The 27360-nt window shown below is 36.9% G+C and overlaps 1 protein-coding gene and 1 long non-coding RNA gene across 7 annotated transcripts in view; both read right to left on the bottom strand.

Moving 5' to 3' along the window:
• The window catches only part of LOC140961679 (BEACH domain-containing protein B), a 65427-nt gene that overhangs the window by 12929 nt on the left and 25138 nt on the right, over positions 1 to 27360 (bottom strand). For 5 of the 6 annotated variants that reach the window (XM_073420339.1, XM_073420342.1, XM_073420343.1 and 2 more), the window contains exons 11-39: positions 26389 to 26850; positions 26113 to 26271; positions 25860 to 26009; positions 21550 to 21705; positions 21393 to 21434; positions 20928 to 21269; positions 20277 to 20450; positions 19967 to 20127; positions 19561 to 19870; positions 19060 to 19486; positions 18599 to 18932; positions 18282 to 18470; positions 7812 to 8073; positions 7520 to 7711; positions 7235 to 7453; positions 6975 to 7151; positions 5867 to 5982; positions 5303 to 5758; positions 4940 to 5153; positions 4344 to 4565; positions 3770 to 4240; positions 3363 to 3701; positions 2827 to 3276; positions 2703 to 2749; positions 2504 to 2597; positions 2070 to 2276; positions 1597 to 1722; positions 1068 to 1439; positions 757 to 988 (exon numbers count right to left, since the gene is read on the bottom strand). In XM_073420339.1, the coding sequence (XP_073276440.1) occupies positions 757 to 988; positions 1068 to 1439; positions 1597 to 1722; positions 2070 to 2276; positions 2504 to 2597; positions 2703 to 2749; positions 2827 to 3276; positions 3363 to 3701; positions 3770 to 4240; positions 4344 to 4565; positions 4940 to 5153; positions 5303 to 5758; positions 5867 to 5982; positions 6975 to 7151; positions 7235 to 7453; positions 7520 to 7711; positions 7812 to 8073; positions 18282 to 18470; positions 18599 to 18932; positions 19060 to 19486; positions 19561 to 19870; positions 19967 to 20127; positions 20277 to 20450; positions 20928 to 21269; positions 21393 to 21434; positions 21550 to 21705; positions 25860 to 26009; positions 26113 to 26271; positions 26389 to 26850 (7102 nt within the window). Of the gene's footprint in view, positions 1 to 756; positions 989 to 1067; positions 1440 to 1596; positions 1723 to 2069; positions 2305 to 2503; positions 2598 to 2702; positions 2750 to 2826; positions 3277 to 3362; positions 3702 to 3769; positions 4241 to 4343; positions 4566 to 4939; positions 5154 to 5302; positions 5759 to 5866; positions 5983 to 6974; positions 7152 to 7234; positions 7454 to 7519; positions 7712 to 7811; positions 8074 to 18281; positions 18471 to 18598; positions 18933 to 19059; positions 19487 to 19560; positions 19871 to 19966; positions 20128 to 20276; positions 20451 to 20927; positions 21270 to 21392; positions 21435 to 21549; positions 21706 to 25859; positions 26010 to 26112; positions 26272 to 26388; positions 26851 to 27360 lie in introns of those variants that run through there. The other variant, XM_073420344.1, reaches the window with a different exon arrangement.
• On the bottom strand, positions 9720 to 14104 carry LOC140961680 (uncharacterized). The gene is made up of 2 exons (XR_012172389.1): positions 14008 to 14104; positions 9720 to 13807 (listed from the first exon to the last, which is right to left on the bottom strand). It is a non-coding gene; the product is annotated as an uncharacterized lncRNA (long non-coding RNA).

Here is a 27360-nt window from a genome sequence, read left to right as displayed (position 1 = left end):
AAACATTCTAATTATCTACCACTCAAGGGGGGGTGTGAAAATAAAAGATATTATGATTTGTAATTAACTGTCAAGATTAGTGGATTATATTAGGATAGATTTCTATTTTTACGAATTGAGATTTCCCTAGTTCCTGGTTATTGTGTGTGCAAAATTTACGGCTTAGATCAAAGATCAGATTTGTATATATAGGCTCACTTTGCATTCATAATAGAAAAAATGAAATAATATTTATATATAATCTAACACAGAATTTCCCACTTACGTAGACTTTCCAAATTTAATGGGTTCCCCAAACAAAGTCAGAAAATTCTACACACAAATAAACCAAAAGTAATTTTTTCTTGGAGATTACCCAAATATCCTGATTATTTTAGTCTGTAAACTAAAATCATTACTTTGAAAACCATGAGATTCAATACAGGCAGATATTCTAATAAGTGTTTACACAATGAGACAAGGTAAGTTACTAGAAGATAGCAAATGCTGTTGGACTCTTTTAACTTTCTTTTAACTTTTATATGAAGGAAATAAATAATCATCCCCATATATAGCATCTGATGACCAAATGGGCCATGTGGTAGACACTCATTCAATATGTTAATTCTGGTTTTGCAATATTGGGTTCAAGTGACACAAGATTTGAGAAGAAATGAACTTAAATGAAATCCTATCACATTTTTCTTGCAACAAAATATGGGAGTTGAGATAAACTAATGCAAAAATGGCATTGGTATTTCTTGCAATGAAGTTTACCTGCAATGCAGCTGACGACGTCTTTATGATGCCTAATACTCTGCACCATTGTTCCATCACCGAGGGTCGTGACCTGAAAACTATTTTCCCAGGTGCCACATGTTATAAGAAAGTTCTCAGATGGTGTCTGCAATGCTGCAAAGCATTGTGGTCCAAGCTCAATGTTTTCAGCCAGATGACTCCCAATTTTACAAGGTGAGAGGACATCTGCACCAATCCCAAAGAAAGGATCCTACAAGAATATACTATAAATTAAAAAAATTCTAACAGACAATAATATAAAGTTCTAGCAACATGGATCAACAGTGCACCTGGGAGCCAGAGAAAGTGAAGTTCCCACCGGACTGCAATTGAGTCGTTAACCACATCTTAACGGTCATTGTGAGGTTTTGGTTCACAAAGACAACGTTTGAATCCAACACATTAACATACAATACTGCTGAAGGAGAATTGCTAGAAATTGACACGACAGAAGTTAAATTAATAGAACCAGGAGCATATTTCAGAGGATGGAAAATTGGAATTGGCGGCCCTCTTCTAGGATGTTTCTTGCGGAAAAGTTGAATTGGTGTCTGGCCAAAATTAGCAATCTGGTCTTCAATTGCTGATCTTTGCAATTCATCCTCCATGTCTTCCAAGTTAACAGCACCTTCATAAGTCAAATAATAAAATACATTTGCAGCCTGTACACAAGAATCACAAAGATCAGTGTTATTAAAACGTGCTTCATAAGTCAAATAATAAAATACATTTGCAGCCTGTACACAAGAATCACAAAGATCAGTATTATTAAAACTTTAAAGTGTTCACAAACATTCAAGGAAAAAAATTTCCTTATACCTCAACAGCTGGTTTTCCCCGTTGTTTATAACCGAACACCAAATCAATCCAGTGGTGAAGATTTGAACTAACATATTCACTTTCAAGGGCCTCTCTGTTTTTATTAATAAATTCTTCTGGTGAACCCTGAAAATGAATTTAAATGCCATCATTAATGATTTCTCTAAATCATGGTGTTGAACATAAACTCTTTTATTCAAAGCTACATTTTTCACTGGGAGTTCAAAGAAATGGCATTGAATAATAAAGATGTTGAATCTAAAATTCAGTATAACTCAATAGCAAATACTATACATAACCAGAAAATAACAAGAACAATTGATTAATTATAGCAAGAACATGTGATCCAGAGCCTCCACACTTGCAGAGCAATATGGATATAAGAAAAAATTGATAAATATGCTTATGCAAATTAAATATGATGAATATGTATGCAAATTAAATATGATGAATATGTATGCAAATTAAAATACCTTCGCCCAGGGCGGGAGGGAAACATCACTGATCGGTTCCCCGTCTTGTTTCACTCCGAAATGGTATGAGTTTGAATTTATTAGAAATTCGGGCATGTAAAAAAATTCAGGAATCAATTCCTTCACATCACTTGTATTTGAAAGACAGTTTTTATAAGTCCCTTCAATGCTTTGGAAAAGCCGGTCTGCATGGTCGAATTTACCACCCTGGTTGAACATAGAGCGCATGGAAAACCTTCAGATAATATGGAAGATATATCAAGACAGAAAGCAACTAAGCTAGGACAACAATAGAGGAAACAAACTCAAGAAACAGTAAAAAGCCTGCTGTTAGATAGTTAAGAAAAAGAAAGCTATCTTCATTGCCAACTAGAGAAACAAATTCCTTAAGTAATTAAAATTCTAGCACAAGGTAAACCATAATGTCAAAATACCTGTAAATTACGATGGAGAGCGGTAAAAGGCTCTAATCTAAGTAGGTAAAAGAGTACAATTCCCATGCTTGAGTAATGTGAACCGTAATAGAAACTGTATAAGAACAGGAATCACCAATTCAGAATAGGACAAATGGACAACTAGATTAATTTTGAACACCAGAGTTGTGAACCATCGCGAAACGGGGATGCAAGTTACCTGGGTATATCCGGATCAGAGAAGTTACAATACCTATCTTCAAAAACCTGAGAACATGCGAGAAAAGAAATGAAACACAAAATTTACATAACGATGTGCATCGGAATGAGAAATATTAACCAACCTCAAACCGCTTAGGATCAAGAGCTCCAACAGGCTTTGATAAATCTCTGAAAGTCGCTGACTTCTTGAGATCAAGAATCTCAGATACATAATCTGCTATAATCCAAGGAAGCACGGGATATTGGGTTAAATCATTATATGACCTTCCTGATAGAGTATTGAGAATCATCAGATATTCAAAGTTGGTAATTTCTCTTCTCCTCCAGTTCTCTCTGGCAGTTTCAGCCATTTCTTGAGCCAGGTGTCTATCAACAAATGAAATTACTTCTGTTTTGTCTCTATACCCTTTTAGTAACACATATTCGTTTCTGGTAGCTACAATCAAGCTTCCAATATCTTTTGATTCCTTTTGGGATGCAAAATTCAAAAATATTGGTGCGGCAGAGTTGACAAAAAAGATCTCTATTGCTGTGTATCTCAGCAAATATCGAGTCCAATGGACAGCTTTAATCTACAACGAGGGAAAATAGGTAAAAGGTATAACCAGAAAATCCTTTTAAATAACAAATATAGAGTAATCAACAAAAATTATAGTACCTTAGATATATTCCACCATCGATGGCGTTTAATACTTTTATGTCCCTTTTGTGTGTTGTTTCCGTCGATTGATGTAATCTTCTTATTTGCAATTTGTCTTTCAGAACTTAGATCTGAATGCAAGGGCAAATTTAGATACTTCTGTTTCTGCAATCCTCCAAATTGTTCAGGCTTGCTTGCATCGAAATTACTCGAAGAACAATAAGTTTGAAGAACAGATCCTCCTGAACCTTCCACCAAAAACTCACCAAAGAAATGTAAGAAATTCTTCATAATTTCCAAGTGTCCAGCTAATTTTCTCTTCGGTGTTACAAGAACACATGGGATAGACATGAGAACCTGCAAGCACATTAAAGAAGAAGTAAAAATCATAGCTTTATGCTCACTACCTATGTTTATTTTTGTACCTCACTGTTCTCGGATTCTGCCAGCAAAACAGAACCTTTTCTATCTCGTACAACCTCCTTATCACCACTTTCTTTGGGTACCTCTGGATACTGAGGCTCAGATTGATTCCCAATCTCTAAGATCTTTCCGCTACTAGACGGATTCTCATTTTCATTTGGATCTGAAGAACCCTCATCTGTAATTCTTTGAATACCTTTTAGGGAAAATTTCTTTATTTTCTCCAAAGTGAGTGCCCCAAAACCAAAACTTTCATCATTAAAGGAAGGAACTGCAGCATCACTAGGTACTGCAGAGGATGGGTGGCAAAGTTTATCATTAAAATGATAATTCCTTCTTAGCTTTTGCCTACGACGCCATGCATCTTCTGTTTTATCAAGTTTCCAATGTAAAACCGTGTTACTCGGGAAAGGATTAGCAGACCATGGACCCCTTTCATCAATTAGCAAACGAAATGTATGGATCCACTTTTCCTGTTGAAGTAGTGACTCAAAATATTAAGCATACTTGTTGAAAGCTGATAGAAAAAGCAGGGTGGCAAAGTTAACTAGCCAAGGGTGATCTGAATAAACTTACAGCAACAATTTGCTGCTCCTCATCCAAAGTGCGCTGGAACAGTGATCTTCTGCTTTCATCTGATGGAATAATGGTATTTACAGTACTCTGAATCAGAGTCTCAAAAGCCTTCTTTTGGTTAGAATCCGTGATACTACTTTCTTCCATTTTATTTCGTAGTTCATCTAGTCGAGATGATTGGTCAGTTGTCCCAGTCTTTATGTATTTGATTTCATCAGAAACCTGAACAATGCACCATGCAATCAAGAAGCCAGAGCACGATACTATTAGAAAGTATTAATTAATTTTTTCCTTAACACGTTAACTACAATAGAAAATATAAGATAACTGTATTAATAAGTTTACTCAGAAACAATTTTGCAACAGCGAAGTGAGAAGATCATTTGAGTAAGCTCCAGCTACAACCAAAGCGACTTTCATCCTCAGAATTATTCAATGGCAAGGCGAAAATGACTGCCTCAACATGAGTCCACAAACCTCCGTCCAATTTAAGAACTTTACATCTTATTTCATGTTTTTATTAATGTCTGATAAAAAAAATATTGTACAAAATATAAGATTATAAAAGATAGAATTAGAAAAAATTAGAAACAAACCGCACTAAGTAGTCGATCCTTTTGGATGAAATTGAATACAGTGTTTCCTTCCTTCAAATTACTTCCTAAATCAGATAAATCATCACTACCCATGATACTTGTTGCAAGCATTGCCTTCCCACTGTTGATTGTTTCTGCTAACAATCTATAAATGACATGAAAGCGTGCTCCATCATCATGCATCCCATACTGGGACCTAACAGCAAACAAGGCCCTATGCACAAAGTTAACTGATCATCAAGTCTGTGCAGTACATTTTAAATAGAAATATTATTAAATATAACCCAGATAATAAATAATATATTGGAATCCCAGAAACATTTATACAAAACTTATTGGCAAAAATTGGGAAAGAACGGTTACCAAATAAAAAGCTGAAGTCTATTCTTGCTTTGCTCATTGTCAGCAGTCAATAGGAAAGGGAGAATAGGAATAACCCGTTGTACACATTGTGATGCTCTCTCAAGGGACGATCTACAAATGTATAGGATCGTAAGACGGTAAACAAGTCTTGAGCATCTCTCACCCCTCAATAACATAGCCTTATCAACACTTCTATTCTGCTTTCCAACAAGCGCACTACTAATTCCCCCTGACACAACTGCGGCCATCTCTGCAGTAGGGATGTTCAAAGATTCTACCAATCCACGAGCTCTTTGGCCTAATGATGGCACCATAAGTGACGAAGATCTCGGCAACAGCGTGCTAGGTGCCTTGCCGATCAATTCCCTTATAATGATCCAAACGTTGTCATACATATTCCACCACTCATCAGCAATTTTTTCATCTTTGTCAGGCAGCATCAGTGGCCGAAGAATCCTATATAAATGAAGGATACAGGGCTAAAAAGAACGACTAAAGTGACAGATGATAATGATTCTAGTCAAGTTTTTCATGTGCAAATACTCAAAATTAAGTTTGTGGTACCCAGATAAGTTTTCAGCAGGTTCTCCCAGCAGTGCCTCAAATAAAACAGGGTTGAAATCCATGCTGTTTTCTAGTTCCAACAAGTTGGGAGAAAACTTGGAGCTGCTGACAGGAAACTGATAGAGAAGTAGAAATTTTTAGTTTGACTACCCAAACAAATAAGTTTCCAGTTGCAAAGAAGTAGCAAATACACATTCAAAAATCTATTTCAACGGCCCAAATCGAATAGGACTTGAATCTGTGATGAAATAATATCAAGGCCAGTGAAAATTGTTTTCTCACTCATGTTTGATCGGTGATAAAGTTTGTTTCCTACACGCGTTCGTTTTATCATTTAAGATTCGTAACTCCAAATCAATAACAGTAAATAAGGTGGAGCAAAAATATCGAGCTATCCCTCACTACAAGTTCATCTCATACAAACCGAAGAAAGAGACTATAACATCAACAGGTGGAATATCAAGAAATTCACCAGAATAAAAATTAAGCTGAGAAGGAAAGGTAGAGTTTTTTTATGTTGAGAGAGGTTTCTTTCGATAATTTTTTGAGATAAAATTTGGGTGATCTTTTCTTAAGTTGATTTGAATTTAAAAAAGGTGACTTGAAATGTGGACGGACGTGGTATTAAAAAGGTAGAAAGTTGGAACAGGTAAGAAGACAATAAGTAAGAAGACAATAAACTTTTGGAAGAAAACACCTATTAGAGAAGAAAACTTTATCTAAAAAACAAACCATATCCTCATACCAAACTATCGTTTTCTAATATCCGGCATGAAATGCAATATTAAAGCATTGCTTTTAAGCAAACCCACTAGAGTAGGAAATTGGCTGCACTCATTTCCCTTTCCCCTAAATCCAACAGTATCCAAAGAACAGAGGGTTGAACACAGAAAGAAACTCAATCTCAAATACCAAGTGTATATGAAACAGGAAAAAGTTCATAGAAACTAGCTCAAAACCTTAAATCCAGAAAAATGACAACATACAAAACACACTTCTGATTTACCGATTCAAGAGATCAAGAATAAATAGCCAAGAAATCAATAATGACGAAATTTTGAGACAGACAAGAACAAAAGATGATGCAACTTTAAGGTGAGTCATGTACCGGAAGCCAATAATCTATTTCAGAAAGGAGCTTTTCATCAATCAGTTTTAGAAGGTATAAAGTGTTATCCCGACTGGGCTGGGAGACAAAAATATTTTCTTCAGCAGACAAGTTTATTAGTTGCTGGATCAAGCCCTCGTATAGATCACGAAGAAAAGATTGATAAGAGCTACCACCCTGCAGAACCGAGACTTCGATTAAATTCGTTTGCAAATGTTTCAAAACAATATCACATATTATGTAGGAAGACTAGATCATACTTGTTCAGTTTGAAATATTAGAAAATCGGCAGTCTCCTCTAAATTTTGCCAGCCTCCCTTAACAGAACGCATATAATAACAAAGAACATGAATATACACATTCTTCACGAAGTTTTGCTCGACCATCTCGGGGTCGTTATAAATTTGCCTTTTGACTTTGTAATTCTTTATCACATCAAGCTTTGTAGAAGCAATCAACCATGTATTCCATCCGTTTTCCTGCATGAAAAGTTCAGTAAATCAAATCAATGAATTTCTATTTGGCACCACCCATAATTTGCATACCATCATAGCTTCAATGTTTGAAGGATTTGAATCTAGAAGATCCAGTAGATCTCCCATAATTTTCATTCTCAAAGTGGCATCCTCACAACCTGACAAAAATCTGAAAATAAGGGATAGAGCCTGGGGAAGGACAAACTGAGAATTATGTTTACTACTGCTTTGCCGATCAAACTGATTATGCTTCTGCAACACCTGCACACACAATCCTTATTATCTATGAATTCTGCAGCATGTAAGCATTAACATGTTTCAAGCTGACCCTATGGAAATAAAAAACATAGTGTTACTGAACCTGTTTTGGGCTAGCACCACCAAGAAGAACATCAAAAAGTGTCGCACAGAGAATCTCAGTTTGAGGAAAATCAAAAAGCCTGTCAGATATTATGGGAAAGATGGGTTGCATATCTAAGCTCATTTTCTTGTGACCTTCAGAAACAGATTTAGACCTTCCAATTGCAATGTTAAAAAACTTGGGCCCTTTCTTCTCTATTGGAAGATCAACGAGAAGTCTTCCAATGAATTGTAAGCCGAGCAATCTAACCGGCTCCATATCCCTACATGACAAACGCAGAGAAAGAATAAACCAGAACCACCAAACTTTCAATACTGAATTGAAAAGGAAATAATGGAAGAACGTGAATCCAAATTCAAGTAAACTTGTTCTTCACCCTGAGAAAATAGAAAGGGGAGAGAGAAAGAGAGGGTTCTGTAGAAGAATATTTTATTTAAAATTTAGATTTAGATTTGATTAGATTAGATTTATATTTGATTTTGGTTATTCAGTTTCCTTATTTTGTGCTATTTTGTTTTCTTAGTTGATGGGATCACATCAACTATATATTTGGATTGCATATTGTTATGGGAATAAGAAGAAAAGTCTGTATTTCTTCATGGTATCAGAGCCGATCTCGGTACCCTAGCCGTCTTTTTCACTCTCATTCGTCAGGCAGTACTCATTCCTTCTTCATCTGCCTCTTTTCACTCTAATTCGTCCGGCAGTCCTCACCTTTTTTTTCATCCTCATTCCATCCTCATTCGTCTGGCCATACTCATGACCAAATACGGCACCAAATATGGCATGACATCAAATACATCTTCCTCGGAAGTCACTTTTTCCGAAGTCTATTCCCCAATCTCCTCCATCCCTGACTCCTCATTTAATATTGTTACAAACCACAAACTCCATGGCCAGAATTATCTTCAATGGTCACAATCTGTGTTCATGTATATTTGCAGTACAAGGAAGGATGGACATCTCATGGGTGAAAACGCAGCTCCGCAGACTACGGATTCCAAACACCAATCCTGGAAGATTGATGATCACCTTGTTATGTCTTGTCCGATAAATTCCATGACTACTGAAGTCAGTGTTCTAAATGGCGGTTGAGGCGGCCGCCTAGGCGGTAGGCGGCCCTCGACCGCACCGCTTATGCATGAGGCGGGTGTTTTAGGCGGCCTAAGCTGTACGGCGTTGGGGAGGCGGCGAGCAGGCGGGCGAGGCAGTCAGTCAAGATTTCTAAGTTGTAGTCAACAATTTTAAAAACATAGTCAACAATTTTAAAAACCTAGTCAAAGTCAACTAATTTTAAATTTTAAAACCCTAACACACCTCACATTCTTTATTTTATTTTTGGTTTTCACTCTCAACTCTCAACTCTCAACCATTACACACAATCTGCCACCGCCCGCCGCCACCAGCAATCAGAATATTTAGGTTTGGCCTCGCATATTTATTATTTATCATACTTTTTTTTTATTATAAGATTTCAATTTTTTGATTTCAAAAATCAATTTTTTTCCTATTATTAATTTATTATTTTATTATTGATGTATTGTTGAAGATTAATGGCGGAAAAAGATAAACAACCGGAGTTGGAATTTAAGCCAAAGTCTAATGATATTGTTTGGGAATATGGGGTGTTGTATAATAAAGAGAAAAGGGATTGGATCACATGCAAGTTGTGTAAGAGGCTTATTAAAGGAGGAGTTTATAGGATGAAGCATTATATTGTGGGTATTGTAGGACAAGTTGAAGCATGTCCTAAAGCATCCGATGAGGACAAAAAAAGTGAGAGACTATTTTGAAAATAGCAAGAATAAAAAGCGTCAAAGGGTGGAAGAATTAAAAGAAGAAAGTGCGGAGGTAAACATATGTGTTGATGAAGAGGATGGTGATTGTCAAGTGATGGGAGATAATTAAAAAAAAAAGCCAAAGAATCTCGGGCCTATTGATAAGTGGACATCCGCAATCGATCCAACGAAGGCAAGACAACAAAACATAAATGATGCCTTGAAGTTAAAGTTTATAAATGATGTGCATGAGTATGTTGCTAGATGGATATACGAAATGGCATTCAATTGACAATCAAAGTTTTAGACAACTTGTAGAGGCGATTGGCCAATTTGGTCCGGGCTACAAACATCCAAGTCAATATCTTTTAAGAGAGCCACTTTTGAAGCAAGAAGTTGAGATGAACAAATTTTAGCTAAAAAAAACATGAAGAAGAGTGGATGAAAAATGGATGTTCAATAATGACCGACGCATGGACCGATCGCAAGAGGAGAAGCATTATGAATATATGTGTTAATTGCAAGCTAGGCACTTCATTCCTTGGTTCTATTGAAGAATCCATGGAGGCACGCACCGGGGTTTATATACTTGAGTTTGTTGAAAAATATATCATTGAGATTGGTCCGCAACATGTTGTTCAAGTAGTGACGGACAATGCCACAAACAATATGGCGGCGGCGGATTTATTGAAGGTTACACAACTTCAAATTTTTTGGACCTCTTGTGCGACTCATACAATCAACCTCATACTTGAAGCAATTGGAAAACTACTCAAGTTTAGCGGAATACTTGAGAAAGCAAAGGCCTTGACTATATTGATCTATGCACATCATAGAACTTTGGCTATTACGAGGAAATATACCAAGAAGAGTGATATTGTGAGGCCCGGGGTGACTAGATTTGCTACTTCATTTTTGACTTTGGAAAGTCTCAAAGACAAAAAAGATCATCAAGACATTGATGAGAAAAATGCCATCCCTTCAAAAAAAAGGAAAATGCCATCCCTATTTTGAAGATTATTGATGAGAAGTCTAAGGGTAGACTTGATAGTCCTTTGCATTATGCCGCTTATTTATTGAATCCTTTTTTTTTTACTTCAAAGATTCAAACATATCAAATGACACCAATGTCATGAATGAGTTTTTGAATTGTGTTGAGATAATTTTTGCTACTGACGAGGACATGCAATCTACCATTTTTAATGATGAATTGCTGAATTATAAGAGTAAATCTGGAAACTTTGGAAGAAAAATGGCGGTCGCGGCATATGAGAAGGTGGATGTGTACCATGACTTTGACCCGGGTAAATCTTTTTTCCTTTATTTTTATTCATGTCAGTACATGTAATTTTTTTTACCCATATTTGGTTTAATTATTTTTTTCCTCTTTGCTTTTTTAAGTTGGATGGTGGTCCAATTATGGTGGTGACACTCCAAACTAACAAAAAATGGCAATGAGATTTCTCTATTCGACAAGAAGTTCATCGGGGTGTGAAAGAAATTGGAGTCAATTTGAAGGGGTAAATATTGAGAACTAATTCATAAGAAGAAGAGTAAGAAATGGGTGGAGATTTGTTTTTATCCTCTCAAGCTAGTGAAGCTCAAGGTTGGCTTGTCGATGATGGTGATGAAGATGATGTCGAGCCAGGTTCAGGACTTACTTGGAGAATGGTAGCGGAGGCCTTGGGAGCGGATGAAGTGCTACATCCAAGGAGGAGTGCAAGGAACATCCCCATTAGAGAACTTGACGAAGATTTAGATATATCGAAGGAGGAGAATGAAGAAAATGTTGATTTTGAGTCCGATGATGAGAGGATCATGGATGTAGTAGATGGTGTATATGTAGATGATTTGGAAGATTAGTTATGTTTAGTCTACTATTTGTTCTAATGATGGATAATTGATTAAAACTTTGAAATTATCTAGATGATATTATATTTTGTGCTTAAACATTATTTAATTGCACATTTTACATTAAAATGATTATATTGCATGATTATCTATAAAAAAAATTCAACCGCCTAGGCACCGCCTAGGCGGCCGAGGCGGTAGGCGGTCACCGACCGCCCCGCCACCGCCTCCCGTCATTTACAACCTTGACTGAAGTCGGAGAAAATTTCCTACTTCACAAAACAGCCAAGGACATATGGGAAGCGGCACTTGAAACATACTCAAGCACAGAAAATACCTTTGAACTACTTGAGGTTGAGACGAGACAGTATGATCTTAAACAAGGGGATATGAGCATTACTCAATACTTTAACACTCTCACACGCTACTGGCTGCAACTAGACCTATACGAAGTATATTCTTGGAAGTGTGTTGATGATTCTGCATTGTATAAGAAGATAGTCAAGCAGAAAAGGACAGTTCGATTTCTCCTTGGCCTAAATAGAGACCTAGATGAAGTCAGAGAGAGAGTCATGGGAATCAAGCCCTTTCCTATCCTTAGAGAGGCATTTACAAAGAGAGAGGAAAGTAGGAAAATGTTGATGTTAACAGCAAGAAACCCGGAGAAGAAAGCTCGGCTTTATTCACCCACAGCTCTTCTCAACCCAATAGGTCTGGCAAAGGACGGCCCTGGCGTGACCATTTCAAGAAACTGGGTCATGTCAAGGCTACTTGCTGGAAATTACACGACAAACCAGTAGATTGGAAGCCATCCAACACTCGGGTTGAGAGAAAAACCCGTGCAAATAATGCTACTACCACCGAGATTAGTATTGAGGGTAGTCCTTTCAACAGAGAGCAAATAGAAACATTGCAGAAAATGCTAAATCAAACATCGAGCCCCGGACAATCATCCCACGCACCTGCCGAGTCACACACAGTGCTTCTTGCACACCAAGGTATCATGTCCTATGCTCATATTGTCAAAAATAAATTATTACAGCCATGGATAATCGACTCAGGGGCCTCAGATCACATGACTTGAGACTCCAGAGTCCAGCCTCCTAAAAATTTATCAGCCGTGCACGAATAATTCTGGAGTACGAAGAGCTGATGGTTCTTTATCACCTGTCGCAGGAATATGATCAATTCAATTCACAAGGGACCTTCAACTTTCTTATGTTCTTTATGTTCAAAAATTGAATTGTAATTTGATTTCTATCAGTCGACTTACGCGGGATCTTAACTGTGTGACTAAGATCTATTCCAATCTTTGTGATTTTCAGGCAGTGGATTCGGGGAAGGTGATTGGCAGTGCTGAGATACTCAAAGGAAATAATCTCCTCAGTAGACAAGTTTACTCACCAGAGCTTGGTCCTACATCAAATTCAGTCAAGTGTTTCCCAAATTCTGTGTCTTTTTCTAATTTAGCATCTGTTGAAAGCCAAGTTATGTTATGGCATCTTCGTCTCAGTCATCCTAACTTTGATTATATAGTAAAGTTGTTTCCCTATCTATTCATTAATAAAAGTTCAAGCGCTTACCAATGTGAACTTTGTCAACTTGCCAAACATACAAGAGTATATATCCGAGCTTACAATACAAACATTCATCTCCATTCTCTATAATTCATAGTGATATCTGGGGACCCGCACACATCAAGAATATTAATGGGGCTAGGTGGTTTGTTACATTCATAGATGATCACACAAGAATTACTTGGACCTTTCTCATGAAGGAAAAATCAGAAACATCCATAATCTTCCCAACCTTTCACTCCATGATATCCACCCAATTCCAGAGCAAGATCAAAGTCCTTAAGACAGATAATGCTAAGGATTACTTCAACTCTGTCCTTGGATCTTAATTTTTCAAACACGGTATCATTCACATAAGTTCTTGTGTGGATACCCCACACCAAAATGGAGTGGAAAAAAAGAAAAATAGACACTTACTCGAAGTTGCCAGTGCTATCATGTTCGCCAACAATGTCCCTAAGTATTTATGGGGAGAGGCCATTCTTACTGCAACGTACCTCATCAATAGGATGCCAAGCCGAGTCTTAAAATTTCAAACCCCCTGTAAGACACTTCTCAATGTCTATCCTCACATTCAGTCCTTTTCTTCAGATTTACCGCTCAAAGTTTTTGGATGTTTTTCTTTTGTTCATATTCACCAACATCATCACACTAAATTCGATCCAAGATCTCTAAAGTGTATATTTATTGGAAACTCCTCCAACCAAAAAGGTTACAAGTGTTACTCTCCAATCACTCGAAGAGTATACAACACCATGAATGTAACATTCTTTGAACATCAGCCCTACTTCTCCAAATCCGACTTTCAGGGGGAAACCGGACCTCGGATCCTTTCCCAGATACCAATGATGTACCAGCCCAACATATACCCGCTCCTGTGTACCTTCTCGAGCTTGAAATAGTTCCAGCACCAGCCCAACAGATATCTACTTCTGTGTCCATCCTCGGGCCTGAAATAGTTCCAACCTTGGCTACTCCTACTACTGAAACAGTTCACTTGATTTAAAACAACCACAAGTCGACACTCACAACTCCGAACTAAATGTCTATAGAAGGAGAAAACCCATCGAGCATATACAGGACATCATTACAACTCAGAACTCTCAACCATCAGATCCAGACTCTCCTGCCCATGATGATTATATGATTGATGATTTGGATCAGCCAATTGCCCACTGGAAAGGTGTTAGAGGGTGCACTAATCATCCTATTGAGAATCATGTAGCCTATGAGAAGTTGCTGCCGACATAAAGAACATTTATTTGAATCCTTGACATCATTCAAGTGCCTAATTCTGTACAAGAAGCTCTAAGGATTCCAGCATGGAAGAAGGCAGTTGAAGAAGAGTTTCAGGCTTTAGAAATGAACAATACATGGAAACTTGTAAAGCTACCACATGGCAAAAACCCAGTTAGTTGTAAGTGGGTATTCACAGTAAAATACAACGCAGATGGAAGTGTTGAAAGATTCAAGGCTAGACTTGTGGCCAAAGGTTTCACGCAGTCATATATGATTGATTACCCGGAGACATTTGCTTCAGTTGCCAAACTCAACACAGTTCGAGTTTTACTCTCTCTTGCAGTGAATCTAGATTGGCATCTTCACCAACTTGATGTAAAAAATGTCTTCCTGAATGGGGAGTTAGAAGACGAATTTTATATGACTATCCCTCCAGGAATGGAAACCAAGCCAAACAGCATGTTAGTATGTAAACTTGTGAAGTCCCTGTATGGCCTGAAGCAGTCACCACGAGCTTGGTTTGATAGGCTTGCTAAGGCTGTGTTCGGTAACGAGTACCACCAGTATCAGGCAAATCATACACTGTTAGTAAAAAGTAAACCAGGAGGGAAAATTGCCATTCTCATAGTATATGTTGATGATATCATATTGACAGGAGATGATTCAGAGGAAATTATCAGTCTCAAAAAGATGTTGGTTGCGGAAATCAAGGACCTTGGGAACATAAAGTATTTTCTGGGAATGGAAGTGGCTTGGTCCAAAGAAGGAATTATCATATCTCAGAGAAAATATATACTAGATTTGTTAAGTGAAACAGGTTTACTTGGATGCGAACCTGTGGACACGCCTATGGATCCTAATAAGAAGATGATCAGGAGTGGGGACAGCAGCCTCGTGGATAAAGGAAGGTATCAGGGACTAGTTGGTAAGCTCATCTATCTATCTCATACTAGACCTGACATTGCATACTCTGTTAGTCAGTCAACACATGAATGATCCAAATGAGGATCATATGGAAGTAGTGATTCGAATTTTGAAATACCTGAAGATGACTCCGGGACACGGTCTTCTGTTCAGAAAGTCTAAAAATCGGGATGTAGAAATCTACACTGATGCTAGTTGAGCAGGAGAACTAACAGATAGAAGATCAATCACTGGTTATTGTTCAAATGTTTGGGGTAACCTTGTGACGTGGAGAATTTGTGAAGGAATGTGGCTTCAAAGGCTGTTAAAAGAGCTCAAGGTTCAGACACAAGACAAAGTAAAGATGTTTAGTGACAATCAAGCCGGTATCAGCATAGCCAAGAATCCCGTTTATCATGACAGAACTAAACATATTGAGATCGATAGACATTTCATATCAGAGAAGGTGAACAAAGGAATTGTTCAACTCAATTATGTTCCAACACGACAACAGATTGCTGATGTTCTAACCTAAGCACTTCCAAGAGATGCTTTCGATGAATTAAACTCCAAGCTGGGTTGTATATAAGCTTGGTTTGCATAATATATACAAACCAGCTTGAGGGGGAGTGTAGAAGAATATTCTATTTAAGATTTAGATTTGATTAAGATTTAGATTGATTTAGATTTGATTTTGGTTATTCTGTTTCCTTATTTTGTGTTATTTTGTTTCTTTAGTTGATGGGATCACATCAACTATATATTTGGTGTAACCTCAACATATTATAATAAAGTTAGTTTTCTATTAAAAAAAAAAAAAAAACTATATATTTGGACTGCATATTTTTATGGGAATAAGAAGAAAAAGTCTATATTTCTTCAGGTTCTCAAGGGTTTGAGTCATTAGGTTTTGTACATCCGCAGTTAAATACAGGTGGTGAGTTATTATGGATAGAGTTGTTTAGAATACTGTATTGGTGAGTCCCAGAGGAAGATTTGGTTTGAACTAATACTTTTGGCATGAAAAAATTGTTGCATCAATTCACTCAACCAAGACAGATCCAACAGATGATAAAGAAATACAGTATTAATTCTTTTATGTTTATATCAGGGGAAATTTATTTGACATCCAGTCACCTTCTCAAATGCAGATATTTCAAGTGGTGACAGAGGCAGTGAAGGGTCTGATGTGAAAGGTGGCATGGCAAAGAAAAAATCGCTTTCAGGGATGGCAGTCGTTGAAGATCATGCTCCATGGTATTGCTTTCATACTTCAGTTTCTTGATCTGGAAAGCGTAGAGATAAGTAATAGGGTCACTACTGCAATAGCGGTGGAGTGTGTTGGATTCACTTTTTGAGGATAGAAGTGTGGAGCTAGTAATTCGTGATTAGGCAGATGAAGGTGGCATCATAGTACGAAGGGGAGCAGCAGAAAAGGAAATGGAGTCAAAAGAGATTGTGATGGTTGTGATCCATGATTGGAAGAGGAGATTGGCCAATAATGTTAAGGAAGGTGAAAGAGGAAGTCAACAGCTGGTATGATGATGGTAGCCTGTCGAGTTAGGCTTGGTGTAAGAATAATGTGGGGTAGGTTAACCACCACAGATATTTTAGTTTGGGTAAGAAATCTGAATAGACAAAAATAGATGTAGGTTTTGGTGGGACATGGTGGAGGCAACCATGGTAATTGGGTGGGAGACAGTCACTACAGCTAAGTCCGATCTTGGTCCTAGGTTGACACGATCAGCAACGGAGTTGCAAAGGAGGTTTGATGAGAGATTGCAGTGTATTTGGTAGTTCACGGAGAGGAAGGAAGTGAAATTGGTGATTCCATCGGGAGCGGTGACGAATTTGAGGTGGTAGTGGTGGTGGTGGGATGTGATGGGATGGGATGGAGTGGGGATGAATGTTCAGAGCTGAAGAGTGTAAACACAGGAGATTATGTTTTTCATAATTCTTTGTGATTTAGCTGGTGTCATGGATGGGATATAAAGAATTTTGCAAATTGATTAACAAATTTGCTGTCAATTGCCAATGTCAGAGCTTCAGGGTGGAGGTCAGAAAGAATAACTCAAGATCAAGGAGTTGGATAATCAAACAGGAAGGACTCATGCAAAGTTGGTAGAAAACAAAAATTGATGATAAAAAATATTATATCAATGCGCAAGTATTCTGAACCTCTAGAAAAAATTAATGCTTGCTGTTAAATAAATTATTCGAAGTGAGCGTATCTTTAGAGAGGATCAGTTTGATTGTAGGAGTTGAAGTCGAAACCTCGCGGATTTTTCATTAAAATCATTGTACAAATCTTTCTTTCCAGATAGTGTTTTCCCTACTTCCCTCTGTATCAAGTTTTTTGGGAAACACTGATCCCATTCAAGGTCCAGTGTTCTCGTGGATAGTAGTGATGAGGAAATTACAAACTTGTGAAATGATGCAAAGAAGGTGGCTGCGGTTGTTCATTGTATTTGTGAGTCAGTTTGGTAGGAGAGAATTAGAGGATTTTTTACAATCTAGAAGAACCGCGGGAAGAATACTAGGAGAAGATAAAGTTTCGGAGTCCTAGTTGGATCGGGAAACTAAGGAATTTAATTTATTTTCCGTTTCAGATTTATATAGGAATTGGAGTCTTATTTGTTGTTAATATGATTCAGGTTTTTGCGTTGTATTGCGCGGGCCACTTGTCTGCTTTTAGTAATTATTAGTTTTAATTAATATAATATTGTTTCTTATCAGAAGAAATAAAATAAAATATTCGAGAGAAGCTGAACATGAACACAGTATCATTCTAATGTGGAATAAAACATTTCTGCCAAGCTCCAAAGTATCTGTCATGTGATTATACAAACAATATCTAAGAAAAACATGTCCTGTAATTTAGTATCAAAAGAAAAATCACCAATTCCTTTCTTTTGAAGTTTTTTATGCAATCAGCAACAATGAGAAAAAATTCAGAGGCTCTTCCTCCAAAATCAAATGCAATTTTTTTTTTAAATGAAGTGCTATTTTTAGCACTAATCTCAACCTGTAGTGATTCTCAAGAGGCTATTTGTGCTTTCAAGATTAGCACAAAAATCATCACCCATTAAAGTGAAGATCACCCATGAATAAAGATAAATTACCTCCACAGAAGATTGGCAAAAATGTGACAACCACCAACTAAATTCACTTGTTCTAGAAAGGAAACAAGCAGTTGTTTCTGGGAAACAGCACGTATTATCATGTTTAATATATCTTCAACACATTCCATATCCTGACAAGTTTCAAAAAATGCCACGAACGCTTTTATATCGGATGCTGTTACTTGCTCCCTGCTCATCCAAAAAGACCAACAGAAGAAAAATAGACTTTGTAAACAGAACATATCAACAAAACAACACTGAAAAATCTTTGATTTGACGATATGTTTATGATACAGTAAGGTTAAAACACAACATACCTGAGACTCATCTCACCAAGACTTAACAAAAGCAAACGAATTTTACGTGTTTCTTCTCTGCTGAGCTTCTCTTCAACCTGATCAATTAAGACATGGGCAATCAGCTTGCTTCCCACAGCAAGATTGCGTTCCACATTTTCTGAGTAGAACTGTCGAATAATATCAAGCACGCGAGGAAGCCTACACACTCTCTTAAGCAACCTTGGATCATCATCAAATTGTTGGATAAGAAACATATACAGTTCTCTCTGCACTTTGTACACCGTGCCGACCCAAATATAAGGGTTAAGAAAGATACAAGAAATAGCATCTTTCACCAGCAATTCTGACATGCCTGGAGTGAATAATTCATCATTAGACATGCAACACACTGCATAATAGCAGTTTACACCGCCAAAACAACAAATAATATAACCAGACATGCTCTCTAAACTTTATAAGCATGTGTCCTTAGTCCTTACCATCATTAACAACAACGTTAAACAAATGTTTCAATGCTGAAAGAGTTTCCAAATTTAGCTGTTCAGGTGGAACTGATCTTAGCAAAAATCCCAGTACCGAAAATCCAGATAGAAGAAACATCTGCTGTTGATTGGATAAATCACCATCCATAATAGATGCTATAAGCTTGATGGTTTCCGCAGTCAAACAACATTTAATAGATGTCAGCGACATCTCTCCAACTCGATCATTCCCATTGTAATCATACAAATCAAATTGTGTTAAAAGAGGAAAAAACACAGACACACCGCCAACACAATAAACTATCTGCTGCAGCAGCCGTCGAGAGCATAGCTGTGTGCCAATTGATACTGTTGCTTCAAACTTCTTATCAAGCACATGATCTGGAGTTGGCGTAACATTGAACAATGCCCTGCCATTACTTGCCTAAAAAATTATGCTTGAGTCACAGGGTTAAACAAAAAAGAAACACTCCAAAAGTTCACGGGAAAAGAGAGAACCTGCGCATTAAGGCCAAAGATAATTTTTGATGCAAGGACATCTTTTGAATCAAAAACTCCACCCGTCGACTTATTGACATGTGCTGAAATTTCATTATCATGGAAGTAATACATATAACTCGGTCCTAAAGAATAGATGCTCTGCACATGTTCAGAAGAGATAGCATCACTGAACAAGTACGTGGGACCAATCTGACCAAGAAATGGACGAGAATCTTTGACAACGTGTATAACGTTTTCCTCGAACATAGGAAAAACAGGTTTTGTGCCAATTGTGCATCTAGTTAATGGTTCACTGATTTTTGCATATCTGCAATATCAAGATGAAATTTTAAAAGCCAGAAGTAGCTCCCTGGACATAAACACAAACATTACACCCTCAATAAGTTCTAATTTATCAAAACACCTGCACTTTTCAGAGGACAAGAGAACCCCATCCAAATAACATTTCAGTTGGCTGCCACTTGAAAATGCTCTACCAACAGAATGTACTAAAGACAAGAAGTGCCAATTCTTTTCGACAAACATGATGTCCATTGAGACACACTGTTGTTTCTGGTTAATTGCCTGAAAGCACAGAAGCTGTCATAATTGGAGCATAGAAGTGATATAAACCATCGTAGAATTTCAACGGATACGATCATTAATAGTGTGACATTCATTAATACATCAAACACAAACAATGTGAAAATTAAAAAGTAAAATTCTGAGCTAACCTCATATATTAACTTGTCCTTCACAAGGACAGAATAGCACCCTCGTCCATTTTCTGTAAGGAAACTGAAGAGCCCCATTGCACCATTTTGAGGAAAGCTTTCTACGCGAAGCCAACATGTAAATGAAAATCCCTTGTTTACAGGCCAGTGAACTGGTGTTTTGATTACAATGCCCTGAATGCAGGGTCGCGCAATAAATCAGTCAACCATGGCCTTATTTACAAGATGATGAATCACACTTTAAACACCCCGACCCCAAGCACAGATAAAGGCAGGATTTTATAAGTTAAAAAACTACTTGAATAAAATTTCAACTTAAAGCATCTACAGCAATCCTTATCTCAAACATGTTCCCAAATCCCAAGAGATCCATGTTGGTCAGAATATAACTGAAGCAACACTTCGTACGCCATCACTATAATGTTCCTTGTTAATCAAACAAACTATGAAAGGAAAGTATAAACCATCAATAGGGGCAAAGTAGCTTTCCTTTCACAAGGATGTAAAGATTTTTAGTAAAATGTCGAGTGTCAACCCTGCACGCCCAGTAAACGCAACTTTCAAAGATAATTTTTATGAGTCTACAGAACACGGTAATTGATATCAAATATTAGGCCATATGAGTAAAGCTGTCAAAATGTTAAAACTCACCGAATCAATCCCATTAAGATCGAAGAAAGCTGTTGGCCCTTTTTCCTTTAGCATAACTAACATGCTGGTTAACAGTAATGAAGAGTGCTGCCGAGGCCCAAGATAATCACTACGAAGCAGAGCAAATATTTTTCGAATATCCTTTCCGGATATGCTATGTCCACCGATCACCTGAATTAGATGGGCAATGTTCCAAACCATAGTTTCACCAGTTTCTTGTGAAAACCAGTTCAAAAGGAAGTTAAGCATTCCTGCCCTAACACATGAAGCTCGATTAGACAAAGAGTTCCTTAGCAGATGGAGAAACAGGCCGAGCCCATGCTGCTTCAATGAGTCACTGCTCTGCCCAATATCAAATTGACAATAAGGCACTAGTTCAAATCAACTTTACATCTTTCTATGCATAAACGGTAAAAGAAAGATTAGCCTCAAAGAAAATATTATTTAAGCTCAGGACAAACCAACCTTTTGAAGAACACTGAAATAGAGGAGGATCACATCTTCATTCTGAGTAAGAAAGGAGAGAACAACATAAGAAATGTGCCAATTACAAATCAAACACTAATATGTTGTCACCACGATCGTCCATATCTAAAGAAACTAATTTATCTCAACAGATTACCTTTATAACATAGTTTACTTTTAGATCAAACTTTCCATCAACAAGCATATCAAGCAGTGAATTCAAAAGCACGTCACTAGGCTGCCACCGACAGAACTCCAACAGCAAACTCTGAAATGTCTGATAACCCTTGCCAACCAGTGCTCTAAAAGCAACCTTAAATTTGAAATTAATCCAGGGATAAGAATTGAAAAAAATACCATGCGTTGTTTGCGCACCGAAAATTATTTCTAATTATACAATACATCCTCATGACACATCACATAGACAGCTAAAAGAATGTATAGGAAACATTAAATGCACATTGAAATGCCAATGTTTAACCATTCACATAAAACAGGAAGAAAGTTGAACATTACAAATTCTTAATCCTCTCTCGCAGTACCTTCATTCACATTATTCTGGAGGTGAAAACGAGTGTATTTTCCCAGAAGTATAATAAAATTCTAGAGATGAGTAAAAGCTACAATTAAGCTCGTCGTTCATCTTTTTCTAGATGATTAAACTTGACCACAGAAAGTTAAAGGGCTGCGCCAGGACATCTAACTGCATCATTAATATTGTAATACACGTCTAGATTCCATATGTTCTTTGCACATTATAGTTTTTAGCTAATTGACTCTTCTGAGATAACTACGGAAGGCAATGAACCCAGGTCTAAACCCATTAAACTGGATCGCGGGCAGGGTCTAAACCCGATCAACGGGTCTAGAAGCGGGTTCGGGGTGGGTAACAGGTTTAGGTGGACCCGCCCCACATGTATTATTAAAATCATATATATTTTTCATATTAAATATTAATAAACGGTGAAATGTCTAAATCCTAATCTATGCAACACGGATACTCCTAAATTTTCCTGAAGAATCGAACACATATGAAGATATGACNTGTGTGTGTGTGTGTGTGTGTGTGTGTATGTAATATTTATATATGTTTTAATAATTGTCGTATTTTAACTGTATTGTGTCTTATATTTTCAAATTTTGTCGCATCGCCGTATCCGTATCGTATTCGATACAATACCCAAGCAACATAGATCCTAACTTATTTCACAATAGTCGTCTTTCAGTCTTTATTTTGCCTCACAGACACAAGGCGAATTTTGATTTTCTTCTCTCGTCCAGCTACACCCAACGTCGCATTTGGCCTACTTTCTTCTCTCGTTAAGTCAGAATAAGCCTATTGATAAGTTACCCATGAAGAAAATGGCCAAGGAACACAAACTTCTTTCTTGTAAGGATGGTCTCTAAGGTAAAGCCGACTTGCTAGATCTTTGGTAAGAAAGTTATACTAAAAAATGTTCCCGTTTTTCCCCATCTCTGAAACGAATTTTTTAAAAATTTATAACGTTTTTTTGATTCATAAATTTTGTCAAAGGACTTCAAATGCAAATTGAACAATAGGAAAAGATTGATTTATTGTTTTTCACATGCGATTGTAGTTTTAAATCTAAAGCAGATTCATTTCTTTAACATTTACATGCCATCATAATCACTGTAATATGCTTATGTGAAACAGTGTAAAAATTTGTAATATGCCTATGTGAGGCATTCAGCATTAAATCTCGTCTATTCTTGAAGAATATAAAGCTATGTCAGGTTTTATTTATGTTACACTCATCATGATTTAGATTGTGCATATATCAGGCGTTGATCAATGAAAACTGAGCAACAAGTAAACATGGGAATCGACATGTTAAATCGAGTTTTAGCATCTGGTAGGGAAGAAACTAGATCGATTCTTGGGCCACAGCATACTCGGCGGAAATCTAGAACCTTGACCAAGTTTCAGCGGTGATTTAGCTTCAAATTCCAAATTTTGTAAAGGTATATAGGTAGTCCTTGCTTAGAAGTTTCGAAATTAAACAAATATAGAAGTTTCTTTTCATTCTGAAGTAGATACAAAATGAAACTGGTTGAATTTTATTTTTCAAAGATTTATGATGAAATATCACAATTTAAGGTAGATGAGGTTAAGCAAAATTGTTGTGGTATATTGGTGAATTACCAATCAAGGACTCAAACTAAGGAAAATAGCTTGAGCGCAAGAAGTTTAGTGGCTGCGGATCATCATCTTATGTTTCTGGTCTTGTTGTGAATGTCACTTTACAAAAGTATGACCAATTTGTGGCTTTAAGTTCAGATCCTATCACCTTGATTTCCAAAACTTCAGAGTTAGATACATATTTAGGAGAGAGTGTTTTGCCAAAAACCGAAAATTTTGACATTACAAGTTGGTTGAGGACATGTGGAGTCAAATATCCCAATTTACAAAAAATGGCAAGAGACATTTTAGTCATCCCATTTCAACAGTCGCATTTGAGCAAGCTTTTAGTAGCGGAAGATTAATCAGTCCTCATCGTAGTAGGATTCATCTAGCTACTTCGGAGGCATTGATGTGTGCTCGTCATTGGTTTTGGAATGACGTGAAAGGTACTTTTTAATTATATTATATTTTATATTACTACGCATAACAAAATTTACACAATTTTCTTTTCTTCTTTTAGGGACTACAACTGAGAATAATTTATTAGATTGTCCAACAATCCTTGACGAGGAAGAAGATGATCATGAGGAACATATTGCTACCACTAAGACATTGTCCATTTTATTTTGTTGTTTCTGGTTGTAACTTTATGATTGAAATAATTTTATTAATTACAAGGTGTTTAATATGCAAAATTTGTAATCGTAATTTTCTTTTATTATGGATTATTGAATTATCTTTCTTTTGAGAATGTTATAAATTGTTAGGATGTGATTTTAATAATGTTATAAATTGCTCAGGATGAGATTTGCGGTTAAAATTTTTGTTTATTGTGTTTGCACATTTATTGTTATTTCCGTAATTCTATTTAAATGTTGTCATTCTTAGCTGGTTTGGCGGGTTTTGAGGCGGGGTGAGGCCGGGCGGGCCTAAAAATATGACATGGTGGGGCGGGTCACGAGACCAGTTTCTTGTCGGCGGTGCCGGTATCGGGTTTGGCCAAACCTGCCCCGTTGCCATCATCCCTAGAGATAACACGAATCCTCATTTCTTCATTCCTCTTCTGAAAATGCATTATTGGAATTTCCACACATTCAGCAACCTATTTAGCATTGCAACACCAAAATCCATAACTTCTTTTGTTGCAATGCCCTGGATTTGACGACTGTACAACACAAGTCTTTCAAGTATGTTAGCTTTACATTAATGCATGGCCCATGACACCCATCTTTTCCTAGGTATTTGAGATATGTTTATGATCCTTTGACCTCACAACTTGTCACAGGTCTTCCAGCTACCAGAAGTCCAATTATGTATAATATATCAATCAAACTACAGTATACTTTTTATTATCCAAGAAAGAAGAACTCGTCCTTGACATCATGCTACTTTTCCAAAAACTTGAGGAATTCATTATCTTGTTTGACCGTCTTCAAATCCACAAGATGTTGAAAGCATGTCCATTTTATTCTTTTAACAATTTATGCGTGTGGATTCTATTGACTAAAGGTAGCCATATGTGTCAGTGACCTATGCAACATCAAATCAAATCAAGTAAACACGAATGCCAACATTACAAACAGACAGTTTTTTGATAGATAATTCAAAGCAAATGTTTAAGTCATTCTGAAAAAAATGGGATAAATTGCTAGCAATTATATTGTTGACACCTAGAGCCGAAATTCTCAGGGTGGGACATGACGTAGAATGGGTGATTAATACCTGAAAGGTGAGAACCCCACCAATGACTAGGAGACAGGGAGCATGAATGAACCGGATCCACACCAGAATGAATTATAAAAGATTTGATAGGTATTACTATTCATATCAACAAGACGCATTTTCTTTTCGGAGCTCGTAACTTAAAAATTACAAAGTTAAGCATGCTCGACATGGGACAATTCTGAAATAGGTGGCCCCTTGTGAAGTTCTCGGGTTACGCATGAATGAAGACATAAGCGAAAGATGCTGATACAGAAGGGATAACCGTAGAATCCAGAGTGTTACATTTGAAATCTCATTTGTATCGGTAATTGGAGAAATCTTTAGCCAATATGCAATCCTATGAGTAAAGGGAGCTCGATAACCTATTGGTTGTGCTACGAAGGTTGGATCCCTAGTCAACTTGAATTGGAAAGTGCAACTTTCTCGCACAACGTTTAATTTGAAAGAGACAAGAAAACGAAAGGAATTTACTCATGGGATACGTATATTTGATAATCATAAGAAAAAGATGATAAAAAACGACTTACTATATATAAAATAAATATCTAAATTAACAGAATTTACAGCTTTACACATAATTTAAAAGTAAAAACAGGTACCTTAGACGCATCGTTCTTTGAAAGCAAGGAAGTCAGTGTTTGAATGACATTCAAAACCAGGTTCTCTCCATTCTCCCCATCTAGATTTCCATTTAACAAAGACACAACATGCAAAAAACATCCACCCTCGCGAAACAAATCTTGGTAATTCTGGCATCAAATTAGCAACCATATAAAGTTAAGTAAATTGCGAACTTCTAAAATATATCGAAAAATTATTTTTTAAAAAAATTAGAAAGAATAATTTCAATACCTCTGAATCTTCTAGAAGCATATCTCTCATTCCGACCAGCAGATCGATCGACAAATCCGCAAAATTCCTAACTCGGTCCTTCAAATGTGTGAATGTCTCTAGGTACTTTGAGCAAATAAATAATTTTGATTTCTGGTCCTCCTCAGACACTGCAACAATCTGCCAAACGGAAGAAACATTTCAGTCCGGAAAGAAAAAAATGGTGCCTGTCCATTTACATTTTCCTGTGATAAATTTAAAAATTACAGAACATAAGGAATTAACTTATTGTGGTACCTTCATAAGATCAAGAACATACTTGAGCATATGATTTCTGAGACCTTCTTCCCAGAACAAGTCAAACATACAGTTGATACATGTATAACTGTGCAAAATGGAAATTTTTGCATCATGTGATGTTGAGAAGTATTCGGCAAAGATATCCAGAAGCATATTCATGCTTTTTGGCCAATTCTGAATCGACTCAAGAGAATAAGACATTTCTTGGCTTTGACCATAAGTCATAACCATGTTAGTAGTTTCAATATAAGGACTTGCACTGCAGGGTTTTTTAATGTCATGTGCCTGAACACATGCAATTTGGAGTATTCGAGGAATCGCATCAAGCGCCTTGAACGAAGAAACGGTTTTCTCAGCTGAAAGCTGCAATATATGAAGCAGGCTCTTTGCGAAAACAGCAGCAAGCTCAAGATTGCAGGCAGATTGTTCAAGGGCATCCAGCAAAACAGCACATTCAGGCTATAACCAATAATCATCAAATGAGCGGCCATAGAGGGAAAATGAAGAACAAAGAGGGAAAATGTTGAGCAAACACAAAAGAACAACTAAAAACCATAGCAGTTCATTGCTCAAAAAACAAAATCACATTAGTTCTGTTATACCAGTGTATTGATGGTGTCTGCTGGAATCGTACCACCTAAGGGGAATGTGGTCTAGTTGTTTGGTCCAAAGAATAAACTCATTTAATGGACCCAAATATAAGCTCAATATATATGTCCATGCTCGAGCACAATTCAAACATTTATTCTCAAGCTTGATTAACCTCACAAACATATAACCCCGAGAAGCTCAAATGAGCAGCTGATAGCAAAAAACACAAATTTAAAACAAAAAGAAAAATAAATATGAAGAGAGAATAGTACACTTTCTTCGGGGTTCATCAAAAGATAAATTTTCACCTGGTACAAAAATTGGTCCAAGTCTCACGGTTCAACTCATACACAGAGGCTTCCGAAGGATATTGAGTTC

Source organism: Primulina huaijiensis, chromosome 16, assembly GCF_012295235.1.
Source record: "Primulina huaijiensis isolate GDHJ02 chromosome 16, ASM1229523v2, whole genome shotgun sequence".
In the NCBI taxonomy this organism is placed as follows: Eukaryota; Viridiplantae; Streptophyta; class Magnoliopsida; order Lamiales; family Gesneriaceae; genus Primulina; species Primulina huaijiensis.
Note: the sequence above shows the minus strand (reverse complement) of the source record. Positions and strands in the feature narration are given on the sequence as shown.